This window comes from Ranitomeya variabilis, chromosome 4 (assembly GCF_051348905.1).
Source record: "Ranitomeya variabilis isolate aRanVar5 chromosome 4, aRanVar5.hap1, whole genome shotgun sequence".
Classification (NCBI taxonomy): Eukaryota; Metazoa; Chordata; class Amphibia; order Anura; family Dendrobatidae; genus Ranitomeya; species Ranitomeya variabilis.
In genome coordinates, this window is record NC_135235.1 from 655122887 (window position 1) to 655149145 (window position 26259).

A 26259-nucleotide genomic window follows, 5' to 3' on the forward strand; every position below is an offset into this window, starting at 1 on the left:
TCATGGTTAGGGTTTTGTACTGGAGTCTCTGGGCAATGGGGAGCCAGTGAAGGGATTGACAGAGGGGAGAGGCCGGGGAATAGCGGGGGGACAGGTGGATTAGTCAGGCAGCAGAGTTTAGAATAGATTGGAGGGGTGTGAGAGTGTTAGAGGGGAGGCCACAGAACAGGAGGTTGCAGTAGTCAAGGCAAGAGATGATGAGGGCATGGACTAGGGTTTTTGCAGATTCTTGGTTGAGGAATGTACGGATTCGTGAAATATTGTTGAGTTGAAGTCGTCCGGAAGTGGAAAGGGCTTGGATATGTGGTTTGAAGGAGAGATCAGCGTCAAGGATTACCCCGAGGCAGCGAGCTTGTGGGACTGGGGAGAGTGGGCAGCCAATTACTGGCTTACACATGGCTCTGCTCCGTACACCTCATACACACGTGGCTCCGATCCGTACACCTCGTACACACACGGTTCCGCTCCGTGCACCTTATACACACACGGCTACGCTCCGTACACCTCATACACACACGGCTCCACTCCGTACACTGCGTACATATACGGCTCTGCTACATCCACACTGTAAACCCCTCCTGACCCCACACATAAACTTCCCCTCATCCAGCACCATGACAACCAGCACAGCAGAATCCTGCATACACTGAGGCCCCAGATCATGTGACCCCCTGACTCCTCCCCTCCTGTGACCTCATCACAGGTCCTGTGCGCACAGAACAGCCATCTATGTGGTGTGCGGCTCTGCAGGTGGAGGTAGGTGCTGGAGGTTCCCCATTACTGGGAGCGGGGGATATTAATATTATATAATGCACTGATAACGCTCTAATGTTTTTGGTGAGCAGAAGACAGACGGCCGCTCCTCTATTATTTTGAAATATTAAATGTACAATTAATAGTGATGAGCGAGCACTAAAATGTGTAAAATCGTAAAATGAGTATAATGGAAGTCAATGGGAAACTCGACCATTTTTCTGGAAGACCCTAACGGGGAGGCAGTAAAATAGCTGAAATTGAACAGCATGGTAAATATGTTTGGATGCATCTCTAACTCCCAGGTCGCTGCTGAGAACAATATTATCAGAGTATTACGCCACTTTTATGGACTAACAATAAAACTTACAGAACCGAAGATAATATGGATTATACAGGAAAAAATGTAAGAAAACATTCTTTCCTGTGTAATGACTTGTATATAATAATAATAATTGTATTTATATAGCGCCAACATATTCCGCAGCGCTTTACATTATAGAGGGGACTTGTACAGACAATAGACATTACAGCTTAACAAAAATCACAGTTCAAAATAGATACCAAGAGGAGTGAGGTCCCTGCTCGCAAGCTTACAAACTATGAGGAAAAGGGGAGACACGAGAGGTGGATGGTAACAATTGCTTTAGTTATTCGGACCAGCCATAGTGTAAGGCTCGGGTGTTCATGTAAAGCTGCATGAACCAGATAACAGCCTAAGTATGTAGCAGTACAGACACAGAGGGCTATTAACTGCATAAATTGTATGAGAACATGATGCGAGGTACCTGATTTTGGTTAAACTTATATGAATGGGCCACACAGGGATAATTAGCTTAATGCATTGAGGCGGTGGGCCAGTCTGAACAAATGTGTTTTTAGGGCACGCTTAAAACTGTGGGGATTGGGGATTAATCGCATTAACCTGGGTAGTGCATTCTAATGAATTGTCGAAGCATGTGAAAAGTCTTGGAGATGGGAGTGGGAGGTTCTGATTATTGAGGATGCTAACCTCAGGTCATTAGCAGAACGGAGAGAGTGGGTAGGGTGGTAGGCTGAGACCAGGGAGGAGATGTAGGGTGGTGCTGAGCCATGGAGCGCTTTGTGAATGAGGGTTATAGTTTTGTACTGGATTCTGGAGTGGATGGGTAACCAGTGTAATGACTGGCACAGGGTAGAGGCATCGGTGTAACGGTTGGTGAGGAATATATTCCTGGCCGCAGCATTCAGGTCAGATTGGGGGGGGAGAGAGTTTGGTAAGAGGAAGGCCATTTAGGAGAGAGTTACAATAGTCCAGACGAATATGAATGAGTGAAACAGTAAGAGTTTTTGCAGATTCAAAAGTAAGAAAAGGGCGAATTCAAGAAATGTTTTTGAGATGCAGGTAAGAAGAGCGAGACAATGATCGGATGTGGGGGGTGAAGGAACGCTCAGAATCAAGTATGATCCCAAGGCAGCGGGCTTGTTGCTGGGGAGTAACAGTGGAACCACACACAGAAATGGCAATATCGGGCATAGGTGTTATGATCTGGTGACCTTGGAGCCACATGAAACTTTCTTTGGAGTCGGTGGAACCTGTACTGACCGCAAATCCTGAACTAACACCGCAACTAGAAGTAGCCGTGGGGTGTGCCTAACATACCCTAGACACCTCGACACAGCCGGAGGACTAAATACCCCTATAGATGGATATAGAAATGCTACCTTGCCTCAGAGCAGACCCCCAAAGGATAGGCAGCCCCCCACGAATAATGACTGTGAGTAGGAGAAGAATAGACACACACAGGTAGAAAACAGGATTTAGCAAAAGAGGCCACTCTAGCTAAATAGGAAAGGATAGAACAGATTACTAGGCGGTCAGTATTAAAACCCTTCCAAAAATATCCACAGCAGATAATATAAAAAGTTCCACAATCTAACTAAAGACATGGAATGTATATCTACCACTCCAGAGAATCCAACAAGACTGAGAAAATACTGACACAATCTAAGCTGGACAAGAAAACACAAATAATAGCACTGAATTGTGAAGCACACAGCATGTGTGCCACAGGAAAAAAAAACCAGACACTTATCTTTGCTGATTTGGCAGAAAGGCAGGAGGAACCAGGCAGAGGTCCTACACCTCCCAACAACAATTGGCAACTGTCAAGGACTAATGAATCCTGCACGCCTAAATACCCCAGTCAGAACTGCAATCAGCAGATACAACTTACCAGGACTGCAACTCAGGGGCAACTGCATTACCACCTACAACCACCGGAGGGAGCCCAAAAGCAGAATTCACAACACATAGGTAAGTTAGTAGAGGGAGAGAACACAAGAAGTTCAGTTTTTGACAGGTTCAGTTTCAGACAGAGGGAGGACATGATGTTGGATACAGTGTTAAGACAATCACTGGTGTTTTCTAAAAAGGCAGGCGTGATAACAGGAGAAGAGGTGTATAATTGGGTGTCATCAGCATAGAGATGGTACTGGAATCCAAATCTGATTGTTTGTCCAATAGGGGCAGTATACAAAGAGAGGAGGAGGGGGCCTAGGACTGATCCTTGAGGAAGCCCAACAGTAAGGAGAAGGTGAGAGGAGGAGGAACCAGCAAAAGATATAGTGAAGGAGCGATCAGAGAGATAGGAGGAGAACCAGGAGAGAACGGTGTCCTTGAGGCCGATGGAGTGAAGCATAGTGAGGAGGAGCTGATGATCCACAGTATTGAATGCTGTGGAGAGATCCAAGAGAATTAGCATTGAGTAGTGACCAATACGTTTATCTGTTAGTAGATCATTAGAGACTTTAGTGAGGGCAGTTTCAGTAGAGTGTAAAGAGCGGAAACAAGATTGAAGAGGGTCGAGAAGAGAGTTATCTGAGAGATAGCGGGTAAGACGGGAGTGGACCAGGCATTTGAGGAGTTTAGAGATGAAAGGAAGATTAGAGACAGGTCTATAATTAGCGGCACAGTTTTGATCGAGGGATGGTTTTTTAAGTATTGGATGTATGATGGCATGCTTAAATGAGGAGCGACAGATACCGGAAGAGAGAGAAAGGTTGAATATTTTTGTTAAATGAGAGGTGACAGCCGTGGAGAGGGACTGTAGGAGATGTGACGGAATGGGATCACTGGTGCAAGTGGTCGGGTCAGAAGATGCAAGGAGCCTGATTACTTCTTTTTTAACGGGTTCAAAGTCAGAGAGAAAACTAGATGCAGTGGGGGAGGGAGGACATTGCATGGTATGTAGGGATTGGGAGATAATTTCCTGTCGGATGTGGTCAATTTTTTCTTTGAAGTAATTGGTCAGATCGTTAGTGCGGAGATCTGTGGTTGGGGCCTGCACTCTTGGGTTGAGTAGGGACTGGAAAGTGGAGGTGATGAGGGTGTTAAAATAGGTTTGTTTGGAGAGGTGAAGGGCAGAGTTGTATGTTTTAAGCATGAACTTATAATGGATGAAATCTTCGAGTAGTTTAGATTTTCTCCACAGACTATATAAGACAAAAAAAACGCCTCCTCCACTCCTTAGGCTATGTTCACACGTAGCGCTTTTGCACCGTCATTTTACTGCCTTATCTGGGCAAGTCGTGTGTGTGACGTGGTCAGACACATCCTGTGTAATTTATGAAAGAGTGACTCTGAAACTATGACTGGGCAGTTAACTTACAGGGTTACAGTCTGTTCAGAAAGGATCATAAAAATCAGAGAAGAGGAGGGGTTTGTCTTTATGTAAAGTCTTGTCTAAAGTCCACTTTGCGGGGTATACTAGCAAAGGCAATGAGGATGTCGAGTCCATATGGGTCAAAATACATGGAGGGAAAAATAGTAAAATTCTCATTGGGGTCTGTTACAAACCCCCAACTATAACAGAAATCATGGAAAGTCTACTACTGAGGCAGATAGATGAAGCTGCAACCCCTAATGAGGTCCTTGTTACGGGGTACTTTAACTACCTGGATATTAACTGGGAAACAGAGACCTGCGAAACCCATAAAGGCAACAGGTTTCTGCTAATAACAAAGAAAAATTATCTTTCACAAATAGTGCAGAATCCAACCAGAGGAGCAGCACTTTTAGACCTAATACTATCTAATAGACCTGACAAAATAACAAATCTGTAGGTCATCAGGCATCTAGGAAATAGCGACCACAATATTGTACAGTTTCACTTGTCTTTCGCTAGGGGGACTTGTCGGAGTCACAAAAACACCGAACTTTAGGAAGGCAAAGTTTGTCCAGCTTAGAGATGCCCTTAAGGCTGAGTCACACATAACGATATCGTTAACGATATCGTTGCAACATCACGCTTTTGGTGACGTAGCAACGATCCCGCTAACGATCTCGTTATGTGTGACAGCGGCCAACGATCAGGCCCCTGCTGGGAGATCGTTGGTCGATGGGAATGATCAGGACCTTTTTTTGGTCGCTGATCACCCACTGTCATCGCTGGATCGGCGTGTGTGACGCCGATCCATCGATGAGTTCACTTGTAACCAGGGTAAATATTGGGTTACTAAGCACGGCCCTGCGCTTAGTAACCCGATATTTACCCTGGTTACCATTGTAAAAGTTAAAAAAAAAAAACAGTACATACTCACATTCTGATGTCTGTCACGTCCCCCGGCGTCCACAGGGTTAAAACTGCTTTCGGCAGGAGCGCGTGCACTGACTGTGTCAGCGCCGGCCGTAAAGCAGAGCACAGCGGTGACTTTACCACTGTTACTGCCGGCGCTGACACATTCAGTGCAGGGAAGCTCTCGGCAGCAGCGCGTGCATTAGCAGCGCTCCTGCCGAAAGCAGTTTTAACCCTGTGGACGCCGGGGGACGTGACAGACATCAGAATGTGAGTATGTACTGTTTTTTTTTTTTAACTTTTACAATGGTAACCAGGGTAAATATCGGGTTACTAAGCGCGGCCCTGCACTTAGTAACCCGATGTTTACCCTGGTTACCTGGGTGCTGCAGGGAGACTTCGGCCTCGTTGAAGACAGTTTCAACGATGCTGAAGTCGTTCCCCTGATCGTTGGTCGCTGGAGAGAGCTGTCTGTGTGACAGCTCCCCAGCGACCACACAACGACTTACCAACGATCACGGCCAGGTCGTATCGCTGGTCGTGATCGTTGGTAAGTCGTTTAGTGTAACTCCAGCTTTAATCTGGTTGACTGGGACAATGTCCTCACAAATAAGAAAACAGATAACAAATGGTAAATGTTTAAGAACATCCTAAATAAAGACTGTATGCAGTTTATACCTTGTGGGAATAAAAGGACAAGAAATAGGAAAAACCTAATGTGACTAAACAAAGAAGTAAGAGGGGCAATTAACAGTAAAAAGAAAGCATTTAAACTACTGAAGCAGGATGGCACAATTGAAGCTCTAAAAAACTATAGGGAGAAAAATACTGTATCTAAAAAAACTAATTAAAGCTGCCAAAAAGGAAACAGAGATGCACATTGCTAAGGAGAGTAAAACTAATCCCAAATTGTTCTTCAACTATATCAATAGTAAAAGAATCATAAGTGAAAGTGTAGACCCCTTAAAAAATTGTTAGGAAAGAATGGTTGTAGATGTCGAGGAAAAAGCTGATATATTATACACCTTCTTCTCCATGGTATTCACAGCGGAAAATAAAATGATAGGTGAAATGCCGAGAGATATAGAAAACCCTATATTAAGGGTCACCAATCTAATGCAAGAAGAGGTGCGAAACCGGCTAAATAAGATTAAAATAGATAAATCTCCAGGTCCAGATGGCTTACACCCATGAGTACTAAGGGTACTGTCACACAGTGCCATTTTCATCGCTATGACGGTACGATTCGTGACGTTCTAGCGATATCGTTACGATATCGCAGTGTCTGACACGCAGCAGCGATCAGGGACCCTGCTGAGAATCGTACGTCGTAGCAGATCGTTTGGAACTTTCTTTCGTCGCTTGATCACCCGCTGACATCGCTGGATCGTTGTGTGTGACACCGATCCAGCGATGTGTTCGCTTGTAACCAGGGTAAACATCGGGTAACTAAGCGCAGGGCCGCGCTTAGTAACCCGATGTTTACCGTGGTTACCAGCGTAAACGTAAAAAAAACAAACAGTACATACTCACATTCCGGTGTCTGTCCTCCGGCGTCTCAGCTTCTCTGCACTGTGAGCGCCTGCCGGCCGGAAAGCGAGCACAGCGGTGACATCACCGCTCTGCTTTCCGGCTATGGTGCTTACACAGTGGAGAGAAGCAGAACGCCGGGGGACAGACACCGGAATGTAAGTATGTACTGTTTGTTTTTTTTACGTTTACACTGGTAACCAGGGTAAACATCGGGTTACTAAGCACGGCCCTGCGCTTAGTAACCCGATGTTTACCCTGGTTACCCGGGGACTTCGGCATCACTCCAGCGCCGTGATTGCAAAGTGTGACAGCAGTCTACGACGCTGGAGCGATAATCATACGACGCTGCGACGTCACGGATCGTGCCGTCGTAGCGATCAAAATTGCACTGTGTGACAGTACCCTAAGAGAAATAAGTAATGTAATAGACACCATTATTTCTTATATTTAGGGACTCTATAGCGACAGGGTCTGTTCCACAGGACTGGCGCATAGCAAATGTGGTACCAATAATCAAAAAAGGCTCTAAAAGTGAACCTGGAAATTATAGGCCAGTAAGTCTAACCTCTTTTGTTGGTAAAATATTGGAAGGGTTTCTGAGGGATGTTATTCTGGATTATCTCATTGAGAATAACTGTTTAGCTCCATATCAGCATGAGTTTATGAGGAATCGCTCCTGTAAAACCAATCTAATCAGTTTTTTTTAAGAGGTAAGCTATAGACTGGGCCAAGGTGAGTCATTGGACGTGGTATATCTTGATTTTTCCAAAGCGTTTGATACCTTGGTACACAAAATGAGAATGCTGGGTCTGGGGGAAAATGTGTGTAAATGGGTAACTAACTGGCTTAGCGATAGAAATGGTTATATGGTATATTCTCTAACTGGGTCGCTGTGACCAGTGGGGTACCGCAGGGGTCGGTGTTGTGACCTATTGTCTGCAGCATATTTATTAACGATCTGGTAGAAGGTTTACACAGTAAAATATTGATATTTGCAGATGATACAAAACTATGTAAAGCAGTCAATACAAGAGAAGATAGTATTGTGAGGGTGATCTCTTAAAGGGAGATCTATATGATTGCTTGTACCTGACCAAATATTAGCTGAGTGCTAGCTTAGAGGCCCAGAATGTATCAGATTCACAAAGACGATACACACACAGCCTCTCTCAGCGATGGCTCACTCACAACTGCTTTATTCTGAACAAAGGATAATACTGAATACAGGAAATGGGGGAGGTCGCACAACTTTAGAATAGTTAGTGTCACTCTGATTGGTTCATTCCAACTTCATTTCCAACTTCACTTCCATATATGGTATTCAGTTGATTGTCCAATACCCAGCGACCTCTTTACATTCCAGAAGTTCCTTCCAGTGTGCTGCTGATCAGGAAATAGACTCCATCTTGCTACACCATATCTGAACTGACTTATATAAGGTTTAATAATTGATTTCATTAGACATTTTCTCCTTCACAGTATTCTGCTGCAGATGAATCTGGATAAGTTGGAAACTTGGGCTGAAAGGTGGCAGATGCAGTTTAACAATGATAAATGTAAGGTTATACACATGGGAAGAAGAAATTAATATCGCCATTACACACTGAATGGGAAACCACTGGGTAAATCTGATATGGAGAAGGACTTGGGGATCCAAGTTAATAATAAACTTACCTGGAGCAGCCAGTGCCAGGCAGCGGCTGCCAAGGCAAACAGGATCATGGGGTGCATTAAAAGAGGTCTGGATACACATGATGAGAGCATTATACTGCCTCTATACAAATCCCTGGTTAGACCACACATAGAGTACTCTGTACAGTTTTGGGCACCGATGCTCAGGAAGGATATAATGGACTAGAGTGAGTAGAAAGGAGGGCAACAAAAATAATAAAGGGGATGGGAGAACTACAATATCCAGAGAGACTAGCAAAATTAGGATTATTTAGTCTAGAAAAAAGACGACTAAGGGGCGATCTAATAACCATGTATACGCATATAAGAGGACAATACAAATATCTCTCCAAGGATCTGTTTATACCAAGGAAGGTGACTGTCACAAGGGGGCATTCTCTGCGTCTGGAGGAGAGAAGGTTTTTCCACCAACATAGAAGAGGATTCTTTACTGTTAGGGCAGTGAGAATCTGGAATTCCTTGCTTGAGGAGGTCGTGATGGCGAACTCAGTCGAGGGGTTCAAGAGAGGCCTGGATGTCTTCCTGGAGCGTAACAATATGTATCTTACAGTTATTAGGTTCTTTAGAAGGACGTAGATCTGGGGATTTATTCTGATGGAATATAGGCTGAACTGAATGGACAATTGTCTTTTTTCGGCCGTGCTAACTATGTTTCTATGATACACCCTCTATTAGACATAAAAGAGGGTCTCATACACATTCTGTTAACACTGTTAGATAGTGGGACTGTGAGGGCTTGTTTCCATTTGCGAGAAACACATCCGTGTCTCGCATATGGAAACCAAGCTCTGGTGCTGGCACTTGGGAGCGGAGTGGTGCGGCCGCATAGCAACACATGGAGCCGCACGCTCCGCTCTGGAGTGCTGGCGCCAGAGCTTGGTTTCCACATGCGAGACACGGACGTGTTTCTCGCAAATGGAAACAAGCCCTTAGACTCATAAAGCCTATGCACTAAATGCAAGGGCAGCTAAAAATTAGGAGGGACTGCAATACACCCTGGAAGACACGTAGAGGAGGGCCTCAGAAAACATTTCTTCCCCATTTTTAAGGAGTGAGACTCCTAGACTGATAGCCTGTGTACTAAGTGCATGGACTGAAAACTATTACCCGCTGGGAGGTATACATACACATATATAAGAGAATTGTAGAAATTATGAAGGAGGACACCATAAACACCCTGGAAAAATTGAAAGCAATGGTTGGTTGCATGGTGTCCCTCTAAAAATGATGAGCAAGGACCACCTGATGATCCTTTAAGAAGTTTGAGTGAGGGCTGCCTGTTTATCCTCTCAAGATATTGAGTGGGGGCCGCCTGTTCACATTCTCAAGATTCTGAGCAAGGGCCTCCTGTTTATCCTCTCAAGGTTGTGAGCATGGGCCACCTGATGACCCTCTAAAAATTTGAAGTGAGGGTCGCCTATTTACCCTCTAAAGATTTTTAGCGAGGGCCCCCTGTTAGGTGTTCCACAGTCTGTGTTTTGTTTTTTTTTTCAAAGAAAGAGCAAACTATAAAAGAACAATCATTTGCAGCCTATGCTGTACCAAAATCAGCAGGGGCCTGACCACTACCATCCTGACCACCACTAGCATGCTCAGGCACATGTAATCAGGCACCTGACTAGGTGGAACAAATGCCTGGGTCCTCAACCGGTGTCTGCAGGTGTCACCACTGCCTCTTTCCCTGTGGCACGTGCTTGCCAATACCCTGTCCAGCACGCAGGTGTGGATGCTTTCCGCCCTTCACCTGTTGTTGCACTTTTGCAAGCACCATCAACAACCAAGTACAATTCCTAGTCCCAGCAGTGTTCCGCTGTCCCTACCCCAGGCCTTGGAACGCAACAGAAAATACCCAGCCACCCACATGCTCAAACATAAATTGGGCACATTTCCAGACTGCTTGGCCTGGAAATTTTTATCATTTTGTCTTGTGGACACAGAGGTTTTCCGCAACCTCATGGTGGCAGCCATCCCTTGGTACTTGGTTTCCAGCCGCCCCTATTTTTCCTGGTGTGCTGTCCCCGCCTTAGACCAGCATGTGTCCCATAACATAACTAATGCCCTGACCAATGCAGTTACTGGGAAGGTCTACTTAACAACCGACAAGTGCTTGTGGCCAGGGACACTACATTTCCCTGAAGGTTCACTGGGTCAACCTTGTGGAGGCCAGGACCTAGTCGGACCCTGGGACAGCACATGTGCTAACCGACACCGAGGATTGCGGACCTTAGTTCCATCAGGGTTTTCTCCATCTCCTACATCAGTTCCTGCACTTCATCCTCCATCTCCGATTTGTCATCTCAGAGCAAGTCGTCCATATAAGTCGCAAACTGGAAGCACTGCCTTGGTGAAGCAGCAACAGGCTCTGCTGAAACTAATTTGTTAGGTGACAAATGGCAAACCGCCGCAGAGTTTTGGAATGGTAAAACAGACCAGATAGATCTGTGACTTTCACCGCTGAATCTACAACCAGGTATGATCGTGTGCGATAATGGTCATAACCTGATGGCGGCTCTGAAGCTTGGCAAGCTCACAAATGTACCATGCCTCCCCCACATGCTCAACTTAGTGGTTCATTGGTTTCTGAAAACCTACCCAGATTTGCCTGAGCTACTTCTGAAGGTATGCCATATGTGCACCCATTTCCACAAGTCAGCTATAGCTGCTGCTGGTCTGGCAATGCTGCAGCTGCGCTTGCAAGTGCTAGCTTTCTGACTAGTGTGCAATACAATTACATGCTGAAACTACACAGTACACATGTTGGCAAGGCTTTGTGCCGCAGAGGGCAGTAGTTGAATACCAGCTACAACTTGCCCTTTATTAAATCAGTCAGCCTGACATCTGTGACATTCTGCAAAACTTTGAGGAATCAACCAAGATAGTGAGTGGCGCCATAATTAGTGTAACCATCTCACTTCTGTGTCTACTCAAACACTTGCTGCTCACAAATAATGAGGAGGCTTTGCATGTGGACCAAGTGGAGATGGAGGAAGAACGTATACAGGGAAAAATTGAGCAGCCTCATCTCATCTTCTCAGCACAGATTATGATAATGAGAAGGGGGAATAGGAGATGGTTGCCTGCGCTACATAGGGTACTGCCGCACCAGCATCATCCGTCTGTTCAGAGTGGATGGGCTGATGAAGAGGAGGTGATGGAGAGTCGTCCTCCTGGTGGAGACAGGGAAATCTTGCCTGTTGGAAGTCTGGCACACATAGCTGACTTTATGTCCTGCTGCCTTTCACATGACCCTAGCGTTACAAGCATTTTGGTCAAACACTGATTTCTGGTCGTTTACCCTTCTCGACCCATGCCACAAGGAGAACTTTCCATTTTTCCATCCTACGGCAGAGAGGACTAGTAAAATGGTGCAATACCAGAAGGCCTTAGTCTAACAATTAGTACAAAAATTCTCATCTGAGAAGACTGGCAGCAGAGGTCATAGATCCTTAAGCAACCAAAGAGGGGAGACACAAACCAGGTCTAAAAGAGGCAGGGAAACACTATCAAAGGTATGGGGCAGTTTCATTCGACCCTCCCAGCGCCCAGGCCCTGATGCATGAGGTAGTCTGACAAGGTGGAAAATTTTTTAGAAGAAAGTGAATGAGTACCTAGCCGACTGTACCAGCGTCCTCTGTGATTTCTCTGTGCCGTACAACTATTGGGTATCCAAGCTGGACAAGTGGCATGAACTTCCCCTCTACACCTTGGAGTTGCTGGTCTGCCCTACTAGTGTTTTGTCAGAGCAGGTTTCTAGTACTTCTGGTGTCATAATAACTGATAAGTGCAACTGGAAATCTTGACAAGCTGACTTTTATGAAAATGAAAGAGGCCGGGATTGACCAAGACTTCTCAACCTCACCAGATGACAGAAGCAGAAAAAATGTTTGTTTCTTTCTGATATATTCCCATGGACCCCTTCCCACCCCAAAAAATGGTATACGTTTCATGGTTTCCTGTTTTGTTCACCACCACCATATCAACACGGTCATCATCATGTGGACCTTGCTCAAAATTTTTAGCGGGTCATCATGTGGCCCTCACTTCAAATTTTAAGAGGGTAAACAGGCAGCCTTCGCTATAAATTTTTAGAGTGTAAACATGCAGCCCTCAATCATAATTTTTAGAGGGCAAACAGGCGGCCGTCGCTCATAATTTTAACATAGTCATCAAGCGGCACTCGCTACAAATTTTTAGTGAGTGAACTGGCAGCTCTCACTCAAAATTTTTATACGGTCATTATTCGGCCCTTGCTAAATATTCCTTTTCAGGGCTACCTAATTTCTTTTTCCTATTAATACCAAAAAGTTTTCAGGCATATATTATGTACCTAATTTAAAATGTGCAAGGTGGGCTTTAAGGGAAAGGGAAGTGAACGTGCTACTGATGGTGCACGCCAAGGCAGCAGGCCAGGTGAAACTGCCTGCTGCGGGAGCACAACAAACATGCTCATCCACGAGACCTAGCTTCCTGTCCCACTTTGCAATGGGGTGAGCCACACTACTCTTGAAACCAGATCAGCGCAAACAGCCACGGTCCAAGGAAGATAATGGTGCAGAACGGCAATTAGTGTATCAAGAGGTAGATGATGATGAGACACAGTTGCCAACAGGTGATGTTCTTAAGTCAACAAGTGAGGAGCAGCAAAGTTGGAAGTGATGAGGTGATGGACGAAGAAGTCACTGACCCAACCTGGGAAGGTGTCATGTAGAGTAAGGACAAAAACTGCCTGCTGCGGGAGCACAACAAACATGCTCATCCACGAGGCCTAGCTTCCTGTCCCACTTTGCAGTGGAGCGAGAGACACTACTCTTGAAACTAGAACAGTGCTAACAGCCACGGTTCGAGGAAGATGATGGTGCAGATTGGCAATTAGTGTCTCAAGAGGTAGATGATGATGAGACACAGTTGCCAACAGGTGATGTTCTTAAGTCATCAAGTGAGGAGGACCAGAGTTGGAAGTGACGAGGTGATGGTCGATGAAGTCACTGACCCAACCTGGGATGGTGCCATGTAGAGTAAGGACAAAAACGCAGAGGGGGAAGGATTTTCAGTATTGCCAAAGGTAGGAAGAGGCAGTGGGGTGGCCAGAGGGAGAAGGCGGGCAACTGTTCCCCAGAGCACCCACACGCGGCAAGTTCCCAGGCTAAGGGTTAGTTATTCCTTTTTTCTGCTGTATTCCCATTGCCCCTTTCTCACCCAAAAATGTGTATGCGGTCCATGGTTTGTTATTTTTCTTGTCCTCTTTCTCCTTCATCATATCAACAAGGTCATCATGTGGCCATTGCTCAAAATTTTTAGAGCAGGGGTCTCCAACCTGTAGTCCGTGAACCACATGTGCCTCGTGGGCTTGTGATGTGTGCTATGTGCCAGCTTGGTGCATTAGCACCAGATATAGCAAACAGCTATTATGAGGAGATCTCTAGATGGTGACTTGTGTGTAGCCCTGCACAGAATAGCAGATCTTAATAGGGGTAAGATAGGAAACCCTGGAACTTGGCATACTGCCTTGGTGTTATTTCAGTGGAAAAGCTTTTGCTGTCATTATACCAGTAATGGAGTTCTGGGTGTCATTACTTTGAGTGGGGTAGGAGCTGAATGTGGCTCGCGACCAGGGCTGAGATGAAGGATGAGTAGTGTAGGCACCTTCCTATGGCGCTGCCTCCCCAAGGGGGGCACACTTTGAGGGGAAAATACCTTCTGACATTGCTGAATACCTGCGATCACCAGACACCTTACCCCAGCTGCAGGCATTCAGCACAGTGACACAATAGAGCAGAGTCAGCTACTGACACCACTCACCCCTCTCTCTGCCTACACCCCGGGTATCACTCCTTCCCCACATTCAATTGTATTTGAGCCTATCAGACGCAAATGCAATAGAAATAAGGGCCGCTTGAGACAGGAGCAGAGGCTCCACCGGTGACTACATCACACAGGCCTATCACACTATGGCTATATATTCTACTAGAGGCCTATCATACTATGGGGTATATATTATACTGGGGGCCTATCACGCTATGGGTACATATTATACTGGGGGCTTATCATGCTATTGGGTATATATTATATTGGGGGGCTATCAAACTATGGGGTATATATTATACTGGGGCCTATCATACTATGGAGTATATATTATATGGGGGGCTATCACACTATGATTGCATTTTATACTGGGTGTCTATCACATTATGGGGGTACATTTTATACTGGTGGCCTATCTTTCTATGAGGTACATATACTGGGTGCCTAACACACTATGGGATATATTATATGGGGGCCTATCACACTATGGGGTATATATTATATTGGGGGCCTATCAAACTATGTTGTATACATTATATTGGAGGCTGGCTGTGGCGAACATTATACTGGGGGCCTATCATACTATGTGGTATATATTATACAGGGGCATGCTGTGGGGAGAAATTATTCTGGGGCCTATCACACTAGGGGTGCATATTGTACTGGGAGATGGCTGTGGGGTATATTATAGTGGGGGCCTATCACTTTGAGGTTCATATTATAATGGGGCTGGCTGTGGGGGACATTATACTGGGGGGTCTATCACACTATGGCAGGGGTGAGCAATTTTCCCGAGGGGCGACATGAGAGACCGTGACTGTTGTGGAGGGCTGAACCAATAGGCCTAAATTAATTCTGCTCAATATTAATATCAATATATTACAATCATTATATTATTGATAATTTTATTATTATTAAATGTATCACTTAATATGATCAGAATTAAATATGCTTACATCCCCGTATATATCGTATAAGCTCCCCAACAACCCCTTATATGCGGCATGAGCCCCACACAGCCTCTTTATATACACTGCATGAGCCCCACACAGCCTCCCTATATACACTGCATGAGCCCCACACAGCCTCCCTATATACACTCCATGAGCCCCACACAGCCTCCCTATATACACTGCATGTCGCGCTCATAGCCTCCCCATGTGCAGCATGTCCCCCCATATGCAGCACCCTGTCTCCCCCATATGCAGCACCATGACAACCCCATGTGCAGTACCATGTCACCCCCCATGTGCAGTACCATGTCACCCCCATGCGCAGTACCATGTCACCCCCATGCGCAGTACCATGTCACCCCCCATGCGCAGCACCATGACACCCCCATGTGCAGTACCATGTCACCCCCCATGTGCAGCACCATGTCACCCCCCCCCCCATGTGCACCATAGCCTCCCCATGCCCACCAAAACATCCCATACACATGAAAAAAAAATGAAAGACCACCACATACTCACCTTGGTCCCGTTCCCTGGCACTCTGCTTCTCTCCCTGCCTCCGGTGCACTGACTCTCCACAGAACACAGCTGACGCAATGAAATGACGTAATGGCATCAGCGGTTTCACACGCTGATTGGTGGAGGAAGTGGCCGGAGGCTCATCCTCCACCAGAGGAGTCAGCGGCGCAGCACAGATGGAAACAGTGAGCGGGCAGACACCGTGCTGCCTGTGGACCTCTGATTTCCAGCCCCACTGCTATCTCGGTCCGCAGGCTGGACTGAGACATCCAGAGGGCTTTGCCCAGGTCTGCACTATGGGATATATTTTACTAGGGGCTGGCTGTGGGGGAAGATTATACTGGGTGGTTACCGTGAGGAAAATTATACTGAGTGCTTATGACACTATGGGATACATATTATACTGGGAGCCTATCACACTATGGGGTACGTTTTATACTGGGGGCTATTTTACTATCGGCTACATATTATACTGTGAGCCTAGCACACTGGGGTTTATATTATACTGGGAACCTATCATACTATCGTGTATATATTATACTGGGGGCCTATCACACTATGGGTACATATTATACTGGGGGCTTATCACGCTATGGGGTACGTATTATACTGGGGCCTATCATACAATTGGGTATATATTATACTGGGGGCCTGTCACACTATGGGGAATATATTATACTGGAGACTGGCTGTGTGAAACATAATACTGGAGGCCTATCAAACTAGGGGTAAATATACTGAGGGGCTGGATGTGGGGTACATTATACTAGGGGGGGCTATCGCTATGTGATACATGTTATACTGGGGTCTGGCTGTGGCTTCATCATACTGTTTATGGGGGGCTGTGGTGGATATCATGCTGTGTGAGGTTTTATACTGTATATAACAGTTTGTGGGGGGATTACACTATCAATGACTGGGGGGACTATAATACTGTATGAGATGCTGTAGGGGTCATCACACTATACAGTGGGGAAAATAAGTATCTCTCAATGTTAAAATTAACCTACCCTTAAAATTATAGACTGTTCATGTCTTTGTCAGTGGACAAACTTACAAAATCAGCAGGGGATCAAATAATTATTTCCCCCACTGTATATGGAGTGCTGTGGTGGATATAATACTTTATGGGCAACTGTGGTGACCATCATACCATGTAGGGGAACAGTTTGGTGAGTTCATAGCGTAAGAAAGGAGCTCAAAATGAATATGGAGAAGGGGCAGCATGAAATGGGGGTACAGTATGAAGAGAGGTTAGCATGGCAGGGTGGAGATATAGGGGCATTGTAGACATACAGTATAAAGAATGTAAGGGAAAACAATGGAAAGTGCATGGCCATGGTATAGGCTTTGGTTCATAAGAGGGGACAGTGGGGCGGTTATAGCTGATAATTGCAGATAGTGGGGTGGTTAAAGATCAGTAAGGAGGACAGTGTGGTGGATGTAGTTCATAAAGATAGAGAATGTGGAGGCCGTATACCATAGAATACTTATTTAGGCCATAGTATGGAAAGATATTTTTATGCAGAGGGCATTTAATAACAGTTCTAGTTTTAAGGGAACTGTGTGGGGATGTTCAATTGGCAATAGAATGTGACAGTGACCAAACTGCCGCTGCATTGTCATGTACAGAAACGGCAAATATCAGGATGAGAAGGGATTTTCCAACATTCGATAAATACAAAATGTACATGTCACATCTGGGATTTTTTATGATGTTACATCGTCTCATCTTCCCATTCAGGTCCCTACAATATCGGATCCTCTCAGTGGAGACCTTCTGTGTACGAGTATTTTCCTGATTGACCCATCAAGGATGGATAGGGACAAGATGGAGAGGATATTACACCTCACCCTAGAGATCCTCTTCCGGCTTACTGGAGAGGTGAGAGATTCTGATGACATCACATTACATTATTCTTATCTATGGGAATAACAGATGGACAGAACAGGAGAGGTGAGGACTCTGGAAATATCTGTAGTGAGATTTATTAATGTGTCTCTCCATAACCAGGATTACACAGTAGTAAAGAAGACCTCTAGTGAGCGCTGTCAGGACCCTGTGTCTGAGGGATGGGGAAGATTCCTAAGCTCAATCATATGGCCTCTACCTCACACCCTGATACATGAGGACATCAATGACCAGAAGATCCTAGAAATCACCTACAAGATGATTGCGCTGCTGACTGGGGAGGTGACACTGCTGGGAATGCGGGGACAACATACAATAACACTATGAAGTGATCTGGGGGCATGACGGTATTATTGTATTTGTCAGGTTCCTATAAGGTGTCAGGATGTCGCCGTCTATTTCTCCATGGAGGAGTGGGAGTATTTAGAAGGGCACAAAGATGTCTACCAAGAAGTCATGATGGAGGTTCTCCATCCCCTCACATCACCAGGTAATAGACAGGACTAAATACACATGGCCTATGTATCTGTATGTACAGAATGAATTCAGTTCCTGTATGTGTTTCCTCCAGTTCTATCCAGTAAGAGGACAACACCAGAGAGATGTTCCGGTCCTTTTCTACCACAGGACTGTAAAGAAAAATATCCCAATGTTCCTCAGGATCATCAGGTAGATGGAGAGAAGGTGTCATGAGATCTCCCTTATGATGTGTAGATGGCTGTGAAGGTCTTGTGCTCAGTCTTGTTTTATCCACCAGTATTATGTTTTATACTTGTGTAATGAGAACGGTGGAGATGGCAGGATTAGAGCTGATCATAGATTTTCCTCCTATAGCATCTGTCACTAAACTGCTTACTGAACACAGTGTGTTGAACATCGCGTCACTGGGTCTTATACAAGACCCCATGACGTGATGCGTTCGGTCAATCACAGTAATGCCAGTATTCAAAATAGCTACAGCATTACTGTGTATGGTGAACAATCCCCCATGTTCATTGGCTGCTTAACAGGCGGCAAAAATGCGGGGCGGGGACTCGAGTATGGCGCTGAGTACCTGCGATACTTGATCTAGTAACGAGCGTGCCCAAGCACTCTGATGCTCTATCACTAATAATTATGAATTGGGAATATTTGTTGCACAACTTTCTACAATAATATCTCACTATTTGGAAAGAAATTTCACTTTTATGTCATCGGTCTCCAAGTACCAGAACATTTTTATTTTTTATCAAGTGCAATGGCAACAATCGACGCATGTGATCTCGTAGCAAGATGCTGATGCAAGATTCAACAACCCAGATGAGACGGTCACTATTGATCACAGCATCTAGGGAGTTAAACATCTTGTGCAATGGCATCATATAATAGTATGTGACAGGGAGAAAACTACAGCTGCATCGTGATGACCAGTAACTGCAAATATTAGGAAGAGAAGAAAGGGATTTTCCAACAATTGATAAATACAAAATTTACACGCCACATCTGGCATTCTTAATGATGTTACATTAGCTCTTCTTCTCCCCTTTCAGGTTTCTCCAATTTGGAATCATCTCAGTGGATATCTTCTACATAATATATTTTTCCAGATTGGCCCATCAGGGATGGATAGGGACAGGGACAAGATGGTGGAGAGGATATTATACCTCACCCTAGAGATCCTCTTCTGGATTACTGGAGAGGTGAGAGATTCTGATGACGTCACATTACATCATTCTTATCTACATGGGAATAACAGATGGACAGAACTGGAGAGGTGAGGACTCTGGAAATATCTGTAGTGAGATTTATTAATGTGTCTCTCCAGGATTACACAGTAGTGAAGACCTCTAGTGAGCGCTGTCAGGCCCCTGTGTCTGAGGGATGGGGAAAATCCCTGGACCCAATCACGGGACCTTCACCTCACCCCCTGATACATGAGGATATCAATGACCAGAAGATCCTAGAACTCGCCTACAAGATGACTGAGCTGCTGACTGGAGAGGTGACACTGCTGGGAAGCTGGGACATTATACAGTAATGCTATGAAGAGATCAGGGGAATGACAATATCATTGTATGTGTCAGGTTCCTATAAAGTGTCAGGACGTTGCCGTCTATTTTGCCATCGATGAGTTGGAGTATTTAGAAGGACACAAAGATCTGTACAAAGATGTCAAGATGGAGGTTCCCCAGCTCCTCACATTACCAGGTAATAGCCAGGACTAAATAGACACGGCCTATAATTATCTGTAGGTAAAGAATGAATTAATTCCCTCTATGTGTTTCCTCCAGTTCTATCCAGTAAGAGGACAACACCACAGAGATGTCCCCGTCCTCTTCTGCCACTGGACTGTAAACAAGAAAATCCTGATGTTCCTCAGGATCATCAGGTAGATGGAGAGAAGGTGTCATGAGATCTCCCCTATGATGTGTAGACTGCTGTGAAGGTCTTGTGCTTAGTCTTGGTTTATCCATCAGTATTATATGTGTTATACTTGTGTAATGAGAATGGAGGAGATGGCAGGATTAGAGCTGATCATAGATGTGACTTCTCCATCTGACTGTGACTTTTACAATATTTGTTTCAGGGTAAAGATCTGACTCATATTACAGAGATATACTTGACAGGTGATGAGTGGTGTAAAGAAGAAATTCCTACCTATGACTACCCAGGTGAGTGGTAACCACTAAATGAAGAGAAGTTACAGATTCTTTTCAGTCACTGGTTGTGGCTGCTTTTTTGGTTGTGTTGTCCATCCATATCACAATCATGTGGTCTCCATTCTGTCACTATACTGTACTGTGAGTCATCCATTGATAAATCTGAGAGACCAGAAAATGAAAAGCCCCCTTATTAGACAAGTAAATTAAGTTTCATTTTTAACCTTGATCAAATGTGAATTTCTAAACAGTAACAGCAGAATTTCCCTTTATCCTGACTTTTCAGTTTCTGTGAGAAAAGAACCAACTAACTTTAAGGAGGTTCACGATGAGCTACTCAAAAAATGGCACTCCTCTGCCATGATATGTCTCTAAGCTGTGCAATATTGATGGCTGTAATCCACGATATAAATTCCGTTGTGTTTTCAATCCTAAGGATTTCAACAATCTCTCCTGAAATATGAATAACTAATAATACTTTCTCTACTTTTCTAGTCATAACTCATAGGAGCTCCAATTCTCCATCATAAAAGTGTAACTCCAGTTTTTTGCACTGTGCTAAAAAAATCTCTCTAAATGTCTAAAAATTCTACAAGTAACCTATCTGGCAAAAAATATTAGAAAGTTTGGATTGCCAAATCATATGCCCTAATTACCCAGAGATGTTTCACATTTAGTTACTAAATCATTGATGATGAAAACTGTCTGGGTGAAGTGCTATTACTTTAGCAGATATGTCCTCCTTTTATCCTCCTTTTAAATATTTTTTTAGTCTTTAATAGTTAAGCAACCAGTTTTCCTATGTTCTTGGAAATTTACAAATCCTACTTTTTGAAGGAAGAAGTCAGTTATGAAATGACTTTGAGGAGTTTATGTTTTAGAAAACTGAATTTCTGATAGTACAATAAACCAACTAGGAAGTTTAACTGTTTAAGTTCTTTTCATGAAATAATACAAAGGATAATACAATAATTAGAATTTTTTTTTACTAAAATGTTGATGTACCCCAAAAATGTTTCAACCCCTTTTAAAACCATTTCCATTTTTGCACTTTACTTTATCCTTTTCTTCTTCTTCTTCTTCTTCTTCCAAGAGCTAAATCTTTTTATATTTTTCCATCAATATGGCCGTATGAGGGCTTGTTTATTGCGGGACGAGTTGTACTTTTGAATAGCATCATTAATTTTAACATAGTGTATGGACAAAAAAATTACATGTTAAATCCCATTGTCAATCACTGACAGTGGGCTTTAACAGGTTACATTGACTTGCTGGCTGATTAAGCGTTGGAGCCCACATCAAAGGCAGGGACATGACCTTTGATGTATTGGTTCGTCAAAGGTTGTGAATGGGTTCATTTTCACAAAGGATAAAAGAAGAAGTGGGTTCCACAATTTATTCTGCAATTTCTCCTGAATCTGCCTGTTCCCTATATATGGTTGTGCCCTGCTGTCTGGGCACGCGGCAGGGCTCAAAAGGGATGGAGCGCCATGTAAATAATGGAAAACTGGTTTTTCTAGAATAATTTGTGGCTACCATTTCTAGACACGTAAAGTGCCAAAATGGCAGAAAAATAAATTGGTAGAAAACCCCATAAATTGACCCCATATTTGAAAATGTTACCCTTCAGGGAATTCACTTATTGGTGTAGTGACTATTTTGACTCTAAAGACACTTCTGATAAATTAGCATGCTATGGAGTTGCAGAGCAAAGATTGCAAATATGCCTCTTTAGTGTCCATTACATTACGCTCAGTTTGTGTTTTATGAGATTCACACATAATAAATTAAGTGTGTTCTTCCCTTCACGGCCTAAAAGGATAGAGACATTTGGCTTTGAGAGTGCGGATTTTGCTGGATTGTCTTTTGGGAGCTGTATCCGTTTGGACTAAATATTATTTTTAAAGGCTTTTTTGTACACTGTTTAGGAGTTGGAATAAACAAAAAGAACCAAATATCATGCCCTAGTAGTTCATGCTAAGGTCTACTGTTATAACGTGAACCGTTTTTGTCTTATTAAATTTTTCAGCAAAAATTTGCATTTTATATTTATATTTTACATAGAGATGTTGTAAAAATTTAATTTTTAGGATTATTTTATTAAAAAATAATTGTTTTTATTCTTGGCAGATGATTATACCAGATCACAGGAGATCACATCGACAGTTTTTAAATCACATGACCTTGATGTCTCTAAAGATATAACTGAATTGTGTGGCACTTTTCCAGGTTTACCATCATTTATTCACAGCACCGAACTAACCTCTCGTCCTATTAAACAAGTTTTACCTTCTGATTTAAAACAGACTTTTAAGAAAAATAAATGTCACAAAATGGGCATTAAATATCAAAGTGTTCTTACAGCAAAGAAGCCATTTTTACACTGTGAGTATGGAGAAAATGATTCCCTCAAGACGTCTTTTGTTGCATGTCAAAACATTCACACAAAAGATGAAAGATTTTCTTGTTTAGAGTGTGGGAAATATTTTAACCAGAAATCACAGCTTGTTACACATGAGAAAGTTCACACAAGAGAGAAGCCATTTGGGTGTTCAGAATGTGAAAAATGTTTTGCAGATAAACAAAATCTTATTAAACACCAGAAAATTCACACAGGGGATAAGCCATATTCATGTTCAGAATGTGAGAAACGTTTCACAGTCAAATCAAGCCTGGTTAATCATGAGAAAACTCACACAGGGGAGAAGCCATTTCCATGTTCAGAATGTGGGAAATTTTTTAACAAGAAATCAAATCTTGTTAGACATCAGAGAATTCACACAGGGGAGAAGTCATTTTCATGTACAAAATGTGGAAAATGTTTTCCAGACATATCACATCTTGTTAAACATCAGAGAAGTCACACCGAGGAGAATCCATTTTCATGTTCAAAATGTGGGAAATATTTTCCAGAGAAATCTCATCTTGTTGCACACCAGAGAACTCACAGAGAGGTGAAGCCATACTTATGTTCAGAATGTGGAAAATGTTTTACTCATAAATCATTTTTAATTCTACATTCGAGAACTCACACAGGTGAGAAGCCATTTTCATGTTCAGAATGTGGGAAAAGTTTTACTCAGAAAATAAATCTTGTTGTACATCAGAGAATACACACAAGGGAGATGCCATATTCATGTTCAGAATGTGGGAAATGTTTTAACGAGAAATCAAATCTTATTAGACACCAGAAAATTCACACAGGAGTGAAGCCTTTTTCATGTTCAGAATGTGGGAAATGTTTTACACAAAAAATAAATCTTGTTAAACATCAGAGAATTCACACAGGGGATAAGCCTTTTTCATGTTCATTATGTGGGAAACGTTCTCCAGACATATCACATTTTGTTAAACATCAGAGAAGTCACACTGGGGAGAAGCCATTTTCATGTTCAGAATGTGGGAAATGTTTTCCAGAGAAATCAAATCTTGTTAAGCATCAGAGAACTCACACAGGGGAGAAGCCTTTTTCATGCTCAGAATGTGGGAAATGTTTTGCGAGCAAATCAAACTTGATTATACATCAGAGAGGTCACACAGGGAATAAACCAAATAAACCTTATTCATGTTTAGATTGTGGGAAATGTTTTACTCATAATTCATTTTTAGTTGCACATGAGAGAACTCACACAGGGGAGAAGCCATTTTCATGTTCAGAATGTGGGAAATGTTTTACACAAAAAATAAATCTTGTTGGACATCAGAGAACTCACAGCGGGGAGAAGCCATTTTCATGTTCAGAATGTGGGAAATGTTTTAAAGTTAAGTCAGGACTTATTAGACACCAGAAAATTCACACAGGGGAGAAACCTTTTTTATGTTCAGAATGTGGGAAAAGTTTTACACAGAAAACACATCTTGTTGAACATCAGAGAATTCACACAGGGGAGAAGACACATTTATGTTCAGAAAGTTAGAAATGTTTCACTCATTATTCAGAACCTTTTAAGCAAAAAGCAATTCACACAGAAAAAATCATTGTAATACAATACAATAAATTGAGAAACTTTTTACTTAAATAATAAATGGTCGACCATCAAAACAACTCACAAGGAAAGAAACTATATATTTTATTGACAAATTGTACAAGAAAACATAACAAAGAAAAACAAATGAGAAAAAAAAGGCAATTTAGAATTTTAAAAAATATATGTAGTTACAAAAAGACATCTGTTACCTAAAATGCAAATAAAAAGCAATATTCCACATAACGTCGTTATATATTCACTATATGGAAAAAAGTATTGTGCTTCATTTGGCCGGACAAGTTGTAAAATAAGACCATTTACTTTACCATTCAATGTTTTGAAAGACGAGAAACTAATTTTCCAAGTTTTTCTGAAATTGTAAATAAATGCAATTCTGCCACGGTTTTGTGTGTTTTGTTTTTGGGGAATACATCCTGTCTTAGGCCAGTTTCACAGGTCAGTGGCTCCGGTACGTGTGGTGACAGTTTCCTCACGTAACGGAGACACTGACACACGTAGACACATGAAAATAAATGTGTCTTTGCAGATGTCAGTGTGTTTTCATGGACCGTGTGTCTCTGTGTGCAAAACACGGAGACATGTCAGTGTTCGTGGGAGCGCACGGATCACACGGACCCATTAAAGTCAATGGGTGCGTTTAAACACATACCGCACACAGATGCCGTCCTTGTGCTGGCCTTGTGCTTTTTTAAAGTCATAGGGTTAAAATTGAAACAAATTTTTTCAATACACGGAGGACACATGGATGGCCTACGTGCACACACGGAAACAGATAGCTCCGGGACCGTTTCTTCTGGTACCGGAAATATCTGGACGTGTGAGACTGGCTCCAAAGCGGAGCGTGCGGCTCCATGTATTGCTATGCGGCCGCAAGCTCCGCTCTGGAGTGCCGGTGCCAGAGCTTGGTTTTAACCTGCGAGACTCGGCCGTATCTCGCTGTGTGTGATCCCGGCCTAAGAGCTACTCGGAATCATGATTTTTCCAAGTTAGTACGATTAACCGATGCAAAACTTGTTAAAGATTTCTATTTAAGTAAACAAAAAAACCTCAAAGATTTGTAAAAAAAAAAGTAGGTGTTTGTGTTGGCCATTTTTCGAGACCTGTAAGGCTATGTGCCCACGTAGCTGAAAGTATGCAGAATTTTCCCGAAGAAATCCGGACTCCCTTCGCATGAAATCCGCTTGCATTTTTTTACCGTGTTTTTGCTCATATTTGTTGTTTTCTCGTGGATTTTTAGCGTTTTTTCTCCAATGGTCTAAATACAATTCTACAGCGGCAAATCCGCAGATTTTCCGCAAAATTAATGAATAAGCTGCATTTTTTCCACGATGCGTTTTTTTTTGCGGAAAAAAACGCAGCATGGGCACAAAAATTGCAGAGTGCATTAAATAATGGGATGCTTAATGTAAGCGTTTAAGCAGTGGAAATTGGCCCAAAAACGCTAAAAAAACGCTGAAGATCCGGAATGTGGGTACATAGCCTAACATTGCTGTGTTTCTATTGATTGAGCTAGATGAAAGCTTGATGTTTTGCTTGACGAGCCAATGTTTTTATTGATAGCATTTTTGAGCGTACATGATATTTTGATCTGTCTCTATTTTATTTTAGGGAGGAGTAGGAGCCAAAAAAAACCACATTTCTGGCGTTTTTATTTTTTCTCGTGACCACGTCTACCGATCAGGTTGATTACCGTATTTTTCGGACTATAAGGCTACTTTCACACATCAGTTTTTTGCCATCAGGCTCAATCCGGCGAATTTTGAAAAAACTGTTCCATTACAAATTGTGAAAAACTGATGCGACGGATCCGTTTTTTCTCTGGAACCTACTAGCTGTTCCGGAGAGAGATTGATCCTTCGTTAATACAAGTCTATGAGAAAAAAAAACGGATCCTGATGACAAAAAACGACT

General features: G+C 43.2%; 2 protein-coding genes across 2 annotated transcripts in view; both read left to right on the forward strand.

The window, feature by feature from the left end:
• LOC143767458 (uncharacterized) overlaps nt 1-26259 on the forward strand; it is a 158723-nt gene that overhangs the window by 107910 nt on the left and 24554 nt on the right. The window lies entirely within an intron of this gene.
• On the forward strand, nt 697-24726 carry LOC143767451 (uncharacterized). Its single transcript, XM_077255791.1, has 11 exons — nt 697-756; nt 17553-17693; nt 17823-18002; nt 18087-18210; nt 18292-18389; nt 19250-19399; nt 19525-19701; nt 19784-19907; nt 19991-20088; nt 20287-20371; nt 22490-24726. Exons 1-11 carry the CDS (start codon nt 730-732, stop codon nt 24274-24276), a joined length of 2991 nt encoding a protein of 996 aa, XP_077111906.1. The 5' UTR covers nt 697-729; the 3' UTR covers nt 24277-24726.

What these genes read in the sequence shown, in the direction of transcription:
- LOC143767451 (XM_077255791.1), top strand. Translation starts at nt 730, where the DNA reads ATGTGGTGTGCGGCTCTGCAGGTGGAG. An exon ending in ATGTTCCTCAGGATCATCAG is followed by an intron (nt 18,390 to 19,249) that starts GTAGATGGAGAG and finishes CTCCCCTTTCAG; the next exon opens with GTTTCTCCAATTTGGAATCA. An exon ending in CCAGCTCCTCACATTACCAG is followed by an intron (nt 19,908 to 19,990) that starts GTAATAGCCAGG and finishes TGTTTCCTCCAG; the next exon opens with TTCTATCCAGTAAGAGGACA.